General features: G+C 47.2%; 1 protein-coding gene across 1 annotated transcript; it reads right to left on the bottom strand.

Moving 5' to 3' along the window:
* Positions 1-7,982: 7,982 nt before the first annotated feature.
* LOC112011063 (uncharacterized) lies at positions 7,983-9,875 on the bottom strand. Its single transcript, XM_024043456.2, has one exon. It carries the CDS (start codon positions 9,873-9,875, stop codon positions 7,983-7,985), a length of 1,893 nt encoding a protein of 630 aa, XP_023899224.2.
* Positions 9,876-14,351: the final 4,476 nt, after the last annotated feature.

Genomic DNA, 14,351 nt, shown 5'->3' with positions numbered 1-14,351 from the left:
CTACTATGGGTCGTTCTCCAACTAAAGACTCAATGAGATCACTTTTCTCTTCCTCGGCAACACACTACTTCCTCTTCCTCCCCTCAGATATTCTCTCCATTTCACTTTCCTATTCCCACTATTCTCTACCCTCTTTTCAACCAACCCTTCTCTCTTATCCTCCCCTCCTATTTATAGTTCTCAGCTCAGATGTAGGTTATCAATGCTCTCATAGTTTGTGCCACAGAGGGTCTAGTAAGATTTTCTCTAAGTGGGAGGTCAGGTATGGGTGGCTTTGGGACTTGGTTCCCACCCCTGTCGGCAGCTCGGCAGAGTCGGTGCGCGCTTAGTGCTACGGAGGGTCCAATCAGGGGGATGGTAAGTGAGACTCTAGGCTTGGGTGGCTTTGGGACTTGGTGCCCACTTCAGTTTAGAGCTAGGCAGTGGCGCTTAGAGGGACTTCTCTGAGCAAAACAAAGATGATGCGCCGTTCAGTGACCTTTCCGAACATGCTCGGTAAAAATATGCCGAGCATAACTTTAGTAGTGAAGCTCGGGCCCCCGGACTGCGATAGTGAGGGTTGGGCCTTAGGGCGAATGAGAGTTGGGCCCAATTACTGTGCATTCGGAGTGGAGGCTAGGGGCTGAGTGGGCCCAACAGTTTGGATGCCGCACATTAGCCCCCCCTTGATTTATGCTCGGCGCCCGGCGTGAATCAAGGAACTTCAAAGAGCGCACGTTACGTGTTCAGTGAAGCGATGTCTGGGGCGTTGCAGGGTTCCATTAATGCGCCCTAAAAAGGCGCGCTGGATCTGGCCAAGCGTTACAACCCTCATCATTGCCTGACGCTTCTTGAACTGAGGAGGCGCAGTTTGTATCGGGTGTTGGAGTCATCATAGCTTGTTAATCAATCTCCATAATGGCTGGTTAACTGCTGCCCATCCGTTTTGGGTTCACTATAAAAGGTACTTTCAAAACTATTCCTTTACTTTACAAACTCTGAATTCTGCAACTTCTTCTCTGCCGCGCATTCATCTGCGTCTTCATACTCCAGCCCAGAAATTTCTCTCTCCTTAGAACCCACAGTAAGTTTTCTACACTTCTTTTTTCCATATCTCCACTTCGTCTTAAATTTTAGGGTCCTAGGATGGGGTATTCATATCTTTTAGATACAGCTGCGGCCTTAGCTACCTTTAGGCAGGCCTTCGACATCCCCAACGATGTGGAGGTTGCGTATTGTCACAAAAGCGAGATGGCACTTCATAGAGGGGGCAATACTGCCTTCTTCCCTTTAATGGCCATCTTGGAGGGTGGGGTGAGGTTTCCCATAGACCCCCTGATAATAGACACACTTAGGTACTACAGCCTGTGCCCAGACCAACTTCCTCCCAATTTTTACCGTCTAGTGAGTTGTGTGAGTAGATTAAACCAGACCTTCAGTTTACAGCTAAACCAGCATGATATAAACCATATGTACAGTCTATGTGGAAGTAAGAAAACGAATTACTACCTCAAAGTGAGAGACATGAGGGTACGGCTGATATCCTACCTGCCCGATTCAAATAGAAATTCTGCTGGAGAGTTCGTTTTGGTGCGCGGCAATTGGTTTGTCGGCGAATTTCCTTTTCCGCTTACTAGGCGAGAAGTGGGTTCGTCCTGATCATTAATTCTCTTTTTTCTTTTCATTATTATGTACATTTTTTTTTTTGAGTTTATGCTCGGATATACATGCACGAGCACTTTGCGTACTCTGATTTTCATTTCTATTGGTTATTTCAGATGGCAAGGTGTTCGCCCCAGACGTTAGAGCCGTGCATGTAAGGGATCTTAACTTCATCCTCAGATCCGAGATCTTCGTTCACACAGACGGGCAGCTTCGGGCCTCTCATCTTATACTCGGAGTCGACCCCGTGTATACCACTTGGCAGAATTTTAGTCAATCTCTGCTAGTTGACAGCCCCCTTCTCTCTTACATAGACATTCGGCACGCAAACTTTCTTCCCCCCAAGTTCACAGCAGGCGAGGCACGCGAACTCGGTCCCCGGCACATTTGTTCTGACGAGATTCCACCCGTGAGGGACCAATCAGCCGAACGTGTCTCCCGAGCACAAAGAGAACGTGCACACGAACAGATCGAGCAAGAAGCCCCCACCCAACAAGAAGTTCAAGTTGACCAGGAACCCCCACCCACAGATACAGAAGTCGTTGGCGAGTCATCAGGCGAAGTTATGGTGACTCGAAAGGTAATGTCAATCACTCGTTTTGTCCCCGGAGCCCGGTCTGCCGGGAATCAGCAGCAACAAGAACAAACTCAAGGTCGCACCCAGCCTAGTCCACCATCGCCGACAGCTCCTACACGGCAAAGAAAGAGGCCGCGCACTACCGAACAAACTCCAGCCGACCCAGTTTATGCGCGGTCAAAAACGCCCCCTCGTCCCTCGAGCGGCATCGTGATTCGCGAACTCGCGACCCAGACGGGGTTGAACGTGGTGTCTTCTTCCTGTGCCGTGCCCGCGTGGCAGCCCTCCTTTATGCTGGATGGCAAACCTCTTCCCTCGGATGCTTGTGTACACGTCTGGGGGAAAGGGACCGGTGGCCACATCGCCCAGACTTTGGCTCGGGGGCTTCTTCTGCCCGAGGATGTGCGTGCCTTCGAAGATGGCACCGACAAATCGATGGGGCGACGGCTGCAATGGCACACTGTCGCGGTAAGACCAAGCCTTTTTTTTTTTTTTAACGTTTTCGTACATATTCTTTGCCAGGCTGCACAGCTGGCCTACATCCTTGACCGTCTCGTCACAGATCTGGCGGAGGATGCTGGCCGAGAGAGAGCTCTGAAGGACATGGCCGAGGTAACCGCGAAGGAGAAAGCGGTGGCTGCTGCGATATCCGAGAAGAAGGCTGCTGCTGCAGAGAAGGCGAGGCTGGCCGTGGAGAAAAGGTATAAGGAACTGGAAGTTCAGCTGGGGGAGACCGAGCTCAAGTTGGGAGAAGCTGAGAGTAAGCTCAGTGCACGGTCCGAGGAGCTGGGTGATATGAGGGCGGCTTTGGAGGAGAGCGAGAACAAGTGGTACTAGGAGGGATTCGCGGATGCGGAGAACTCGGTAGAGCCGGTCATTCACGAGGCACGGCGGCTTGGCTTCGAGGAGGGTTGGTTGGCCGCTCTGCAGGCTTTGGGGGTCCTCGAGGATTCTCCTTTGAGGAACCCCGACCAGATCCCATTTCCAGTCCCCCCGCCGGAGCCGATGACCGCAGCCGGACGTGCTGACGAGGCAGAAACGACCAGCCTAAGGGAATTGGTGGAACAGATTGATTCCCACGTGGGGATGGAAGAGCCAGAAGTGGTCAGCCATCCTTGCCTTGGAGATCAGCTCGGCCAAGTTCCCGTTCACAATCCCGTCCAGCAGCAACCGTTCGAGTCCGAGGCCTAAGAACGCCCTGCAACCTCCGCATCATGATTATCGAACTTTGCCCCATTTGCTTTAAAGAGACTTTCTTTGTTTACTTTCCTGTCTTGGTTTGCCCATATCACCGGGTTGTGGTGATTAAACAATTTTAATTTTTGCTGGTCTTGAAACTCAAATGGCCGCCTTGTTTTGCGGCCGAGACAATGATTTTCTAATGTTTGCAATTAATTCTTGCTGTTTCTCTATTCTTTCGTTCCGTATTTGTGCGATACCTACCGGTAGGCCAAGTCCTGTTTCGTCATGAAGCGGGGATTTGGCCTGTTTACCGGCTTTATAGATCGAGCCGAGAGACAGGCTTCTGTCCCTAAGATAGGAATAATAAGGTTTACACCTGCTCGGCGATACGGATTGAGCCGAGAGATAGGCTTCTGCCCTTAAGATAGAAATGGTAAGGCTTACACCTGCTCGGCGATATGGATCGAGCCGAGAGACAGGCTTCTGCCCTTAAGATAGAAATGATAAGGTTTACTCCTGCTCGGCGGTATGGATTGAGCCGAGAGACAGGCCTCTGTCCTTAAGATAGAAATGATAAGGCTTACACCTACTCGGCGATATGGGTCGAGCCGAGAGACATGCTTCTGCCCTTAAGATAGAAATGATAAGGTTTACACCTGCTCAGCGATATGGATCGAGCCGAGAGACAGGCTTCTGTCTTTAAGATAGAAATGATAAGGTTTACACTTGCTCGGCGATATGGGTCGAGCCGAGAGACAGGCTTCTGCCCTTAAGATAGAAATGATAAGGTTTACACCTGCTCGGCGATATGGATCGAGCCGAGAGACAGGCTTCTATCTTTAAGATAGAAATAATAAGGTTTACACCTGCTCGGCGATATGGATTGAGCCGAGAGATAGGCTTCTGCCCTTAAGATAGAAATGATAAGGTTTACACCTGCTCGACGATATGGATCGAGCCGAGAGACAGGCTTCTGTCCTTAAGATAGAAATGATAAGGTTTACACCTGCTCGGCGATATGGATCGAGCCGAGAGACAGGCTTCTGCCCTTAAGATAGAAATGATAAGGTTTACACCTGCTCGGCGATATGGATCGAGCCGAGAGACAAGCTTCTGTCCTTAAGATAGAAATAATAAGGCTGCCATAGTTTCGTAAAATGGGATATCAGTAATCAGCATGAACCGTCATTTTCATTAGCCTTTATACAACAGCGATGCTTCAACCATATGCCCCCACTTCTTTCTCTCTCCCTTCCCCTTTTTTTTTTTTTTTTTTTTTACATGGCCGATCAGTGATAGAACTTTTTTAGGTTATGAACGTTCCACGGCCGCGACAAAGGTCTCTCGTCTAGGTCTTCCAAATAATATGCTCCCGCACCTGCGATTGCAGTTACCCTGTAGGGCCCTTCCCACGTTTGAGCTAGCTTCCCAGAGTTGGTATCTCGCATACCCCCCAAAGCCTTTCTCAGGACCAAGTCTCCCGCGTTGAATTCCCTGAGTCTTATGCCTTGGTTGTATCTTCTAGCGAGCCTTTGCTGGTACTCTGCGAGTCGCACGGTGGCCATCTCACGGCATTCCTCCAAGCTATCCAAAAGCCCGACCATCATTTCCTCGTTTTGCTCGGGGTCAAACCCTGCGACCCGTGCGCTACATAAGTTTACCTCGGTTGGTATGACGGCTTCTGATCCGTAAGTCAAGGAAAATGGGCTTTCCCCCGTGGATCTCCTGGGGGTAGTTCGGTAAGCCCAGAGTACGTTCGGCAGCTCCTCGGCCCAACCGCCCTTTGCGCCGTCTAGCCTTCTCTTTAATCCGTTCAGTATTACTTTGTTCGTAGCTTCTGCCAATCCATTACTCTGAGGGTACGCCGGGGTAGAATACTTGTTTTTTATGCCGAGGTCCTCGCAGAAAATGCGGAAAGCTCTACTGTCGAACTGTAACCCATTATCGGATATTAACGACTCCGGCACCCCAAACCTGGTCACTATATTCTTCCAAACGAATCTCTTCACATTTGTGTCCCGGATATTCGCGAGGGCCTCGGCCTCGGCCCACTTGGTGAAGTAATCGACGGCGACAATTACGAACCGGCAGTTCCCCGTAGCCCGCGGAAATGGACCGAGGATATCCAGCCCCCATTGTGCAAACGGCCAGGGCGGCTAATCGGATTGAGTTGACCGGCGGGTTGGTGAATCAAAGGGGCATGCTTTTGGCATTGATCACATTTTAGAACGTATTCGGCGGCGTCCCTTTGCATCTTTGGCCACCAAAACCCCTGGGTCATCGCCCGATGTGCCAGGGAACGCCCCCCCACGTGGCTCCCGCATATCCCATCGTGAAGCTCGGCTAAAATCTCGAGAACTTTCTCGGGGGGCAAGCATAACAAGTATGGGCCTCCGAAAGATCTTCGGTACAACCTACCGTCTGCTGATAACCAATAGCGGGCTGCCTTCCTACGTATCTTACTGGCCTCCTTTTCATCCTCCGGGACTATATTCTCGGCCAGGAAAGCTACGATGGGATCAATCCAACACGGCGCAGGTGATGAAACTGTGTCGACGCTATCCACCCTGATTGTAACCTCATCGGGGACCTGGATGCTTGGTTCAGCTATAAACTCCACCCTGATCAGCCGAGGCACGTCTTCGACGCTTGATGATGCCAGCGTGGCTAAGGAGTCGGCGTGCCTGTTCTGTGCCCGTCCCACTTGGGACACTTTCACCGAGACGAATTTGCTTATGATCATTTTTGCCGTGCACAAGTACGCCTTCATCCGAGGATCTCTAGCTTCAAAACTTCGCTGGACTTGATTGACGATCAGCCGAGAATCTGAATGTATTTCCACGCTCCGAGCACCAAGCTTCAATGCTGTTCTTAGTCCGGCGAGCAAGGCCTCATACTCGGCCTCATTGTTGGAGGCCTTAAATCCCAACCTAAAAGAGTGCTCCAGCCGAATCCCTTCGGGAGAGAAGATAACGATCCCGGCACCGGCTCCCTGGGAACTTGAGGCTCCGTCCACGAAAACCTTCCATGAGCAAGCTTCTACGTGGCAGATCATCTCTCTGCCATTTCTGGGGGAGAATTCAGCGACAAAATCTGCAAGGACCTAGCCCTTCACCGAATGTCGTGGTCGGTACGGTATGTCGAAGGAACCTAGCCTAGTTCCCCATTTGGCTATCCGTCCTGTGAAGTCAGATCTTCTCAAAAGTGACTGTAAAGGATACTCGGTTAACACATAGACCGTGTGGGCTTGGAAATAGTGCGGCAGCTTCCTCGTGGCATGGATAAGGGCCAACACTAACTTCTCCAGAGGCAAATACCTCTTCTCGGCATCGACCAAGGTCTTGCTGATATAGTACACGAGTTGCTGGATCCCCCCATCCTTCAACAGCACGACACTCACGGCATGATCGGATACTGCCAAGTACATAAATAAATCTTCACCCGGCTCTGGCGCGGCTAGCATGGGTGCCCTTGCCAAGTACTCCTTCAAGTCCCGAAAGGCCTTGTCGCATTCTTCGCTCCACAAAAACCCTGTCCACTTCTTCAAAAGCTGATAAAATGGGCGGCAATGATCCGCAAACTTGGAGATGAACCGGTTAAGTGCGGCTAGCATCCCGGTTAGAACCTGTACCTCCTTCGGATTGCTCGGTGGATTCAGCCTCTTTATTGCTTCGATTTGATCGGGATTGACCTCTATTCCCCGGCTCGTGATCAGGTATCCTAAGAATTTCCCAGCCCCCACTCCGAACGCGCACTTCTCGGCATTAAGGCGCAGCTTGTGTCGCCTTAGTGTTTCGAATACTTCCTGGAGATCGACCGTGTGTTGTTCCTCCCGTTTGCTCTTTACCACCATATCGTCAATGTAGACTTCGACCGTGCATCCTATTTTGTCGCGGAACATTCTCGTCATCATCCGCTGATAAGTTGCCCCGGCATTCTTCAACCCAAACGGCATCACCGTGTAATGATAATTGGCCTCCGGGGAGATGAAAGCCGTTTTTTCCTGGTCCTCAGCTGCCAGGGCGATCTGGTGGTACCCCTGAAAAGCGTCTAGAAAACTCATCCTCGGATGACCGTACGTGGCGTCAACCAACTAATCAATTTTGGGTACGGGGAACGGGTCCTTTGGGCATGCTCGGTTCAGGTCTGTAAAATCCATGCAAACCCTCCACCTGCCATTCTTCTTTTTCACCACGACGGTGTTTGCCAGCCACTCGGGGAAATAAGTTTCCTTTATTGCTCCCGACTCCTTCAACCTTTGAACTTCTTCCTTTACAGCCTCGGCATGCTCCTTGGACGATCTCCTTGGCCTCTGTTTCTTAGACGGATACGAGGAATCAACGTTGAGTCTATGAACGATGAACTCGGAATCCACCCCGGGCACCTCATATGGGCTCCAAGCAAACACGTCCACGTTTCGTATTAACAGTAACAACATTTTTACCCTATCTTCAACATCCATACTTTCCCCTACATAAAAACACCTATCGGAATCCGGGAGTATCCGTACCTTCATCATTTCTTCGGCGCGCCTGTCCCCCTTCTCACCTCGGGGACTCTGTAGTTGCTATAACGGGATATTTTACTGCGCCTCTTCTTCCTCGGTACTCTTTCTTCGTTTGAGCGACTCCCTCCTCCAGTCAACTAGTGTGACCAAACATTGTCTCGCCGTCTGCTGGCTTCCTCTTACCACCGTCACACCTTGCTCGGATGGGAACTTTACCTTCACGTGCAGAGTGGACGGCACAGCCCCCATTTCATGGATCCACGGTCTTCCTAATATCGCAGTGTACGGGGAGAAGGAAGCTACCACTATAAAGGTTACCACCACCTCCTTACCTTCCATGTTTATGGGCAAAGAGATCTGCCCTTCAGGGATCACTGTCTTGCCGTCAAAACCGACCAAAGGTGTGCCATATTTGGAGAGGTCCGCACTCCTCAATCCAAGTCCTCGGAACAAGTCTGGGTACATCACGTCTACTCCGCTTCCCTGATCTATCATCACCCTTTTTACCAGGAAACCGCCTATACGGGCATTGACTACCAGCGCGTCGTCGTGTGGTTGGACCGTTCCCTCCAAATCGCTGTCATCGAAGGCGATCGGTTCTTTGGTGGGCTTCATCCTCTTCCAATATGACGGCCCGTCCTGACTTTCTGCCGCCGTTGCTAGTGCCCACACCCCTTTCCCTCTTGCCGTGGAACATTTCTTGGTAGGGGCGTGCATGACTTCAATTATCCCGAGGGGGGGGGGTGGGAGCAAGTTGCCCTTATGTGGAGTGCCTTGCCCCGCTCCTCGGTCCCCTGCATCCGTCACAAACTCCTTTAAGTACCCGGCTCCGGCCAGCTGCCGAAGATGATCTTTCAATACTCGGCATTGCTCGGTGGTATGTCCTTTATCTTTATGGTAAGTGCAGTACAAGTTCTGGTTCCTTCTCGTTGGATCACCACCCATCCTGTTCGGCCACCTAAAGTAGGGTTGATGCTTGATCTTGTCTAGAATCTTATGCACTGGCTCTTTGAACGCCACATTTACTTCCCCTGCCGGCGCCTCTGATCCCTGCATCCTCACGTTCCCTCGTATCCTCGGTGGGAAACTGTTCTGCCGGGGATGATTTATCATTGGCGCTTTACCTTTGTTTTGCAGCCGGTCATCCTCTAGCCGTTTATACTCTTCTATGCGCCTCATTAGCTGCCTCATGTCCTCGGGAGGTTTCTTAGTCAGTGATTCCCTTAGGCCTGAATCCTCGGGCAACCCCATCTTAAAAGTACTCGCAGCAATTTTTTCGTTCCCTCCACCGATCTCGTTGTAAAGCTCCCAATACCGACTGGCGTAATTACGAAGGGTTTCTCCCACCCTCATCTTCATTGACAGTAGTGCATCTACCGGTTGTGGTACACGGCTACAAGTAACAAATCTGACTCCGAACTCCTGTATCAATTCGGCGAAACCGCGGATGGAGCCCTTCTGTAAACCATTGAACCACCTGAGAGCGGTAGGGCCCAGGCTTGAGGGAAACACCTTGCACATCAGCGCGTCATTCCGGGTATGCAATGACATCATTTGGATGTAGTGGCTGACATGTTCCACCGGGTCGGTCTTCCCGTCATAAGAGTTGAACGGGGGGCGTGTGAATCTGTCCGGCATTGGGGCGTGCTCGATGTCAGTTGAGAACGGCGACCGAGCAGCTTGGCGCAACGTACGGCTCATTGCGTCCATGGCCGCGTTGTGGTTTCGCTTTTCTTCCGGAGAATCCGAACCCTGATCTGGATACTCCCGTGATCGTGAGCGTTCTCGACGCTGACCCTTGTGTAGGTGAGATTCTCGCGAAGGCGAGCGCTCTCGGTGACGGCGGTAACCAGATTGTTCGGACCCTGCTCCTTGTCGCTCCTCCCCGGCACCCGGTCTTCTTGCTCGGTTGTCCTGATTCATTCTCTGGTGCCTGTCTTCTGCCTCCAACTCTAAATCTCTCGCCATCCTTCACAAACGCTCAAGCTCCTCGTCTCTTTCATCAAACCGCCTACGCCCCGAGGCACCGGATACCGTCCGTTGCGTTTGGTACGAGCCCTCTCCGAGTCCGGGACTTTCTTCTGCCTCTCCTGACGCCTGTCTTGGCGCCCCTTCTGCCTTCGTTCTCGCCACGACAACCCCCGAGAGGATCCGACCGAGCCGCTTTCGGCGTAACTCCCCGAACGGGTTCCGGACCTCTATCTCGTGTGCAAGCCTCAGCTGAACCACAGCAGCGTAGGAATTTCCCACAGACGGCGCCAATTGTGCGGGTCACAAATGAGGCCTATGGGCTCAGCCCCACTTGGGCTCACAACTTATTTGTTTGTTGGGTTGAATTTCCTACTATGGGTCGTTCTCCAACTAAAGACTCAATGAGATCACTTTTCTCTTCCTCGGCAACACACTACTTCCTCTTCCTCCCCTCAGATATTCTCTCCATTTCACTTTCCTATTCCCACTATTCTCTACCCTCTTTTCAACCAACCCTTCTCTCTTATCCTCCCCTCCTATTTATAGTTCTCAGCTCAGACGTAGGTTATCAATGCTCTCATAGTTTGTGCCACAGAGGGTCCAGTAAGATTTTCTTTAAGTGGGAGGTCAGGTATGGGTGGCTTTGGGACTTGGTTCCCACCCCCGTCGGCAGCTCGGCAGAGTCGGCCCGCGCTTAGTGCTACGGAGGGTCCAATCAGAGGGATGGTAAGTGAGAATCTAGGCTTGGGTGGCTTTGGGACTTGGTGCCCACTTCAGTTTGGAGCTAGGCAGTGGCGCTTAGAGGGACTTCTCTGAGCAAAACAAAGATGATGCGCCGTTCAGTGACCTTTCCGAACATGCTCGGTAAAAATATGCCGAGCATAACTTTAGTAGTGAAGCTCGGGCCCCCGGACTGCGATAGTGAGGGTTGGGCCTTAGGGCGAATGAGAGTTGGGCCCAATTACTGTGCATTCGGAGTGGAGGCTAGGGGCTGAGTGGGCCCAACAGTTTGGATGCCGCACACATATCATTATATTGTGCATATTTTATTAGTATTTGTGGTGGGTCAAAATTGGCTAAGCTAGATTTCAACCTCCCACAATTTACTTATAGAGATGGGATGCCAATCAACCTCAGTAACCCTTTTTTAAACAAGTCAAGTGATAATAGAATGTGTGCTTGGTATATATGTAAGTCAGGAAAAAACTGAATAATACAGGTCTTGGATCGATTTAACAATGCTCCTCGGTTTCAGTCTGAGGTGAAGGTTTACACTTGTTCTTGTATGACAATACTCTCACTTTCTTTTTCTCTCTATTTCTCTTCCTTGCAATTCTTTGATCCCCCTCTTTGTAGGGATCTCTTTCTTTTATATAGTCATCCAGGTTGTATCCTGGCCTTCCACTTGGAGGGCCAAGGCTCATTTCCTCTGATATGTGTCCCATTAGGGGCTTACTAGAAGGTTTCTTTGTTAGGTTGTGAGCTGTGATGACATTGTTCAGGCGTCACTCCACCATTAATGCGGTCAGCTAAGTGGGTGCAGAGCATTGAATGCGAAAGTGATGGATGCTTTGTCAATACTCTTCCTTCATTTGCTTAATGACAAACCTTCATTCCTTTCCTCGGTTGCGTGTATGGTGGTCTTTAGAATTAGATCTTAGCCCTTCTGGGGACGTATCATTATCCTCGGGATTCTTTGGCACTCCAATCTTCTTGGGTTTGTGGTTGTGTTATGAAATTTGCTCTGAAGACTCCTTGACTTTCTCGAGTGTGTCCCTTTGGTCTTGACCTTTTCTTGTTCATTCCTGTTCTTAGTTTCTTGCCCTTCTATAGTTTTTTTTAAATACAACTAAGTTGTATTGTAATTTTTTTTTTCATAGTTGAAATTCTATTTATAATTCTCATACAATGATTTTTAAAACATCAATGAACCTAAAATATCGTTTTTGTTAAACTTATAATATGATTAGATTATAACAATTTTACACCATATAATAACTATTTGTGCAATCACATTTTTAGAGTTCAACTTGAAAATAATATCAAATTATAGAATTTGTCATGTAATTGTTCCCAAATTTTATTGCTTAATAGTTAATACTTTTGAAATGAAACTTTTCTTTTTTTGGGTGGAATTTTCGTCTCTTCAAATAACTTTTTCTTCTTTATTTATTTTTTTTTATCATTGTTTTTCTTTTGTAACTTTTGAACTTTAAAAAAATATTGATAGGGTAAAAAAAGAAAAGATATGAAGATAAAACAATTGACTTTGACTTATAAAAAAGATATGGAGGTATATCCAAAAAGAAAAAAAAAGATGTACGTGGTTGCTTACTATGGCTCCACCACTCTTTCGTCTCTTTTACAATTTTTTTTGAAGCATGTAGAGCTGAGGTGAGTTTTCAATGCAACTCAATTATTCACGCACTATTTTCTCACAGTTCTTCTTAGCAGACAATGAATAATACAGGTCTTGGATCGATTTAACAATGCTCCTCGGTTTCAGTCTGAGGTGAAGGTTTACACTTGTTCTTGTATGACAATACTCTCACTTTCTTTTTCTCTCTATTTCTCTTCCTTGCAATTCTTTGATCCCCCTCTTTGTAGGGATCTCTTTCTTTTATATAGTCATCCAGGTTGTATCCTGGCCTTCCACTTGGAGGGCCAAGGCTCATTTCCTCTGATATGTGTCCCATTAGGGGCTTACTAGAAGGTTTCTTTGTTAGGTTGTGAGCTGTGATGACATTGTTCAGGCGTCACTCCACCATTAATGCGGTCAGCTAAGTGGGTGCAGAGCATTGAATGCGAAAGTGATGGATGCTTTGTCAATACTCTTCCTTCATTTGCTTAATGACAAACCTTCATTCCTTTCCTCGGTTGCGTGTATGGTGGTCTTTAGAATTAGATCTTAGCCCTTCTGGGGACGTATCATTATCCTCGGGATTCTTTGGCACTCCAATCTTCTTGGGTTTGTGGTTGTGTTATGAAATTTGCTCTGAAGACTCCTTGACTTTCTCGAGTGTGTCCCTTTGGTCTTGACCTTTTCTTGTTCATTCCTGTTCTTAGTTTCTTGCCCTTCTATAGTTTTTTTTAAATACAACTAAGTTGTATTGTAATTTTTTTTTTCATAGTTGAAATTCTATTTATAATTCTCATACAATGATTTTTAAAACATCAATGAACCTAAAATATCGTTTTTGTTAAACTTATAATATGATTAGATTATAACAATTTTACACCATATAATAACTATTTGTGCAATCACATTTTTAGAGTTCAACTTGAAAATAATATCAAATTATAGAATTTGTCATGTAATTGTTCCCAAATTTTATTGCTTAATAGTTAATACTTTTGAAATGAAACTTTTCTTTTTTTGGGTGGAATTTTCGTCTCTTCAAATAACTTTTTCTTCTTTATTTATTTTTTTTTATCATTGTTTTTCTTTTGTAACTTTTGAACTTTAAAAAAATATTGATAGGGTAAAAAAAGAAAAGATATGAAGATAAAACAATTGACTTTGACTTATAAAAAAGATATGGAGGTATATCCAAAAAGAAAAAAAAAGATGTACGTGGTTGCTTACTATGGCTCCACCACTCTTTCGTCTCTTTTACAATTTTTTTTGAAGCATGTAGAGCTGAGGTGAGTTTTCAATGCAACTCAATTATTCACGCACTATTTTCTCACAGTTCTTCTTAGCAGACAAAAAACTATTAGAAAGGGGGGAATTTTGGGCAGGGTCATAGGGGAAGTTGCCCCTTCTCGGCCCTCCTGCCTCCGCCTCTGGTATAAAGAGGGATTCAACCAAAACTACTACCGGTTTTTTATTTTTATGTTTTTATGATTGCTAATAAAATTGCAATTCACTTACAAAAATACTCGTTATATTGCAATTTTATTAGATGCACAATGCAAATGTAAACACTTTATGGCAATTTTGTAACATTTAGTTATTTTTTAAAAGATGCATTAAAATATTTCTTTAATGATAATTTGTAGTTCAGGAATAGGGGAGAAAAACTATAGAATCATGAGTACCCCTATAAACGCATACTCTCACATACACTTACGCATTTACTGTACTTTCAAAAGATTTTATAATTATCCCTGGTAAAAATACCAAAAAATACTAATAAGTTGTTTTTTATTTTTTTGAGAAGAATTTGGCAAGAAAATTTAATTATTGTTTCTTAATAACACAATATGTTAGATAAATATTAAATCAAAATCGAATCACGGATGGGCCATATTATGTAGAATCTAAACAAATCTTATGCGTAATATTTTATTACGTGCTGATAGAAGCTAGAGATGGACAGGTCAAAGGAAACTAGGGCCGTATTGGCGGACCACTCCGATGGGAACGGGGGGACAGTGGCATACAGCTATATAGGTTGTGGAAGATCTCCGGCCATACCGAACCAGATCTGATTCATGTGGGTCCCTTCAAATATTTATTGGTATGTACGG

Source organism: Quercus suber, unplaced genomic scaffold, assembly GCF_002906115.3.
Source record: "Quercus suber isolate HL8 unplaced genomic scaffold, Cork oak 2.0 scaffold_13, whole genome shotgun sequence".
NCBI classification, from domain to species: domain Eukaryota; kingdom Viridiplantae; phylum Streptophyta; class Magnoliopsida; order Fagales; family Fagaceae; genus Quercus; species Quercus suber.
Note: the sequence above shows the minus strand (reverse complement) of the source record. Positions and strands in the feature narration are given on the sequence as shown.

What these genes read in the sequence shown, in the direction of transcription:
- LOC112011063 (XM_024043456.2), bottom strand. Translation starts at nt 9,875, where the DNA reads ATGGCGAGAGATTTAGAGTTGGAGGCAGAAGACAGGCACCAGAGAATG.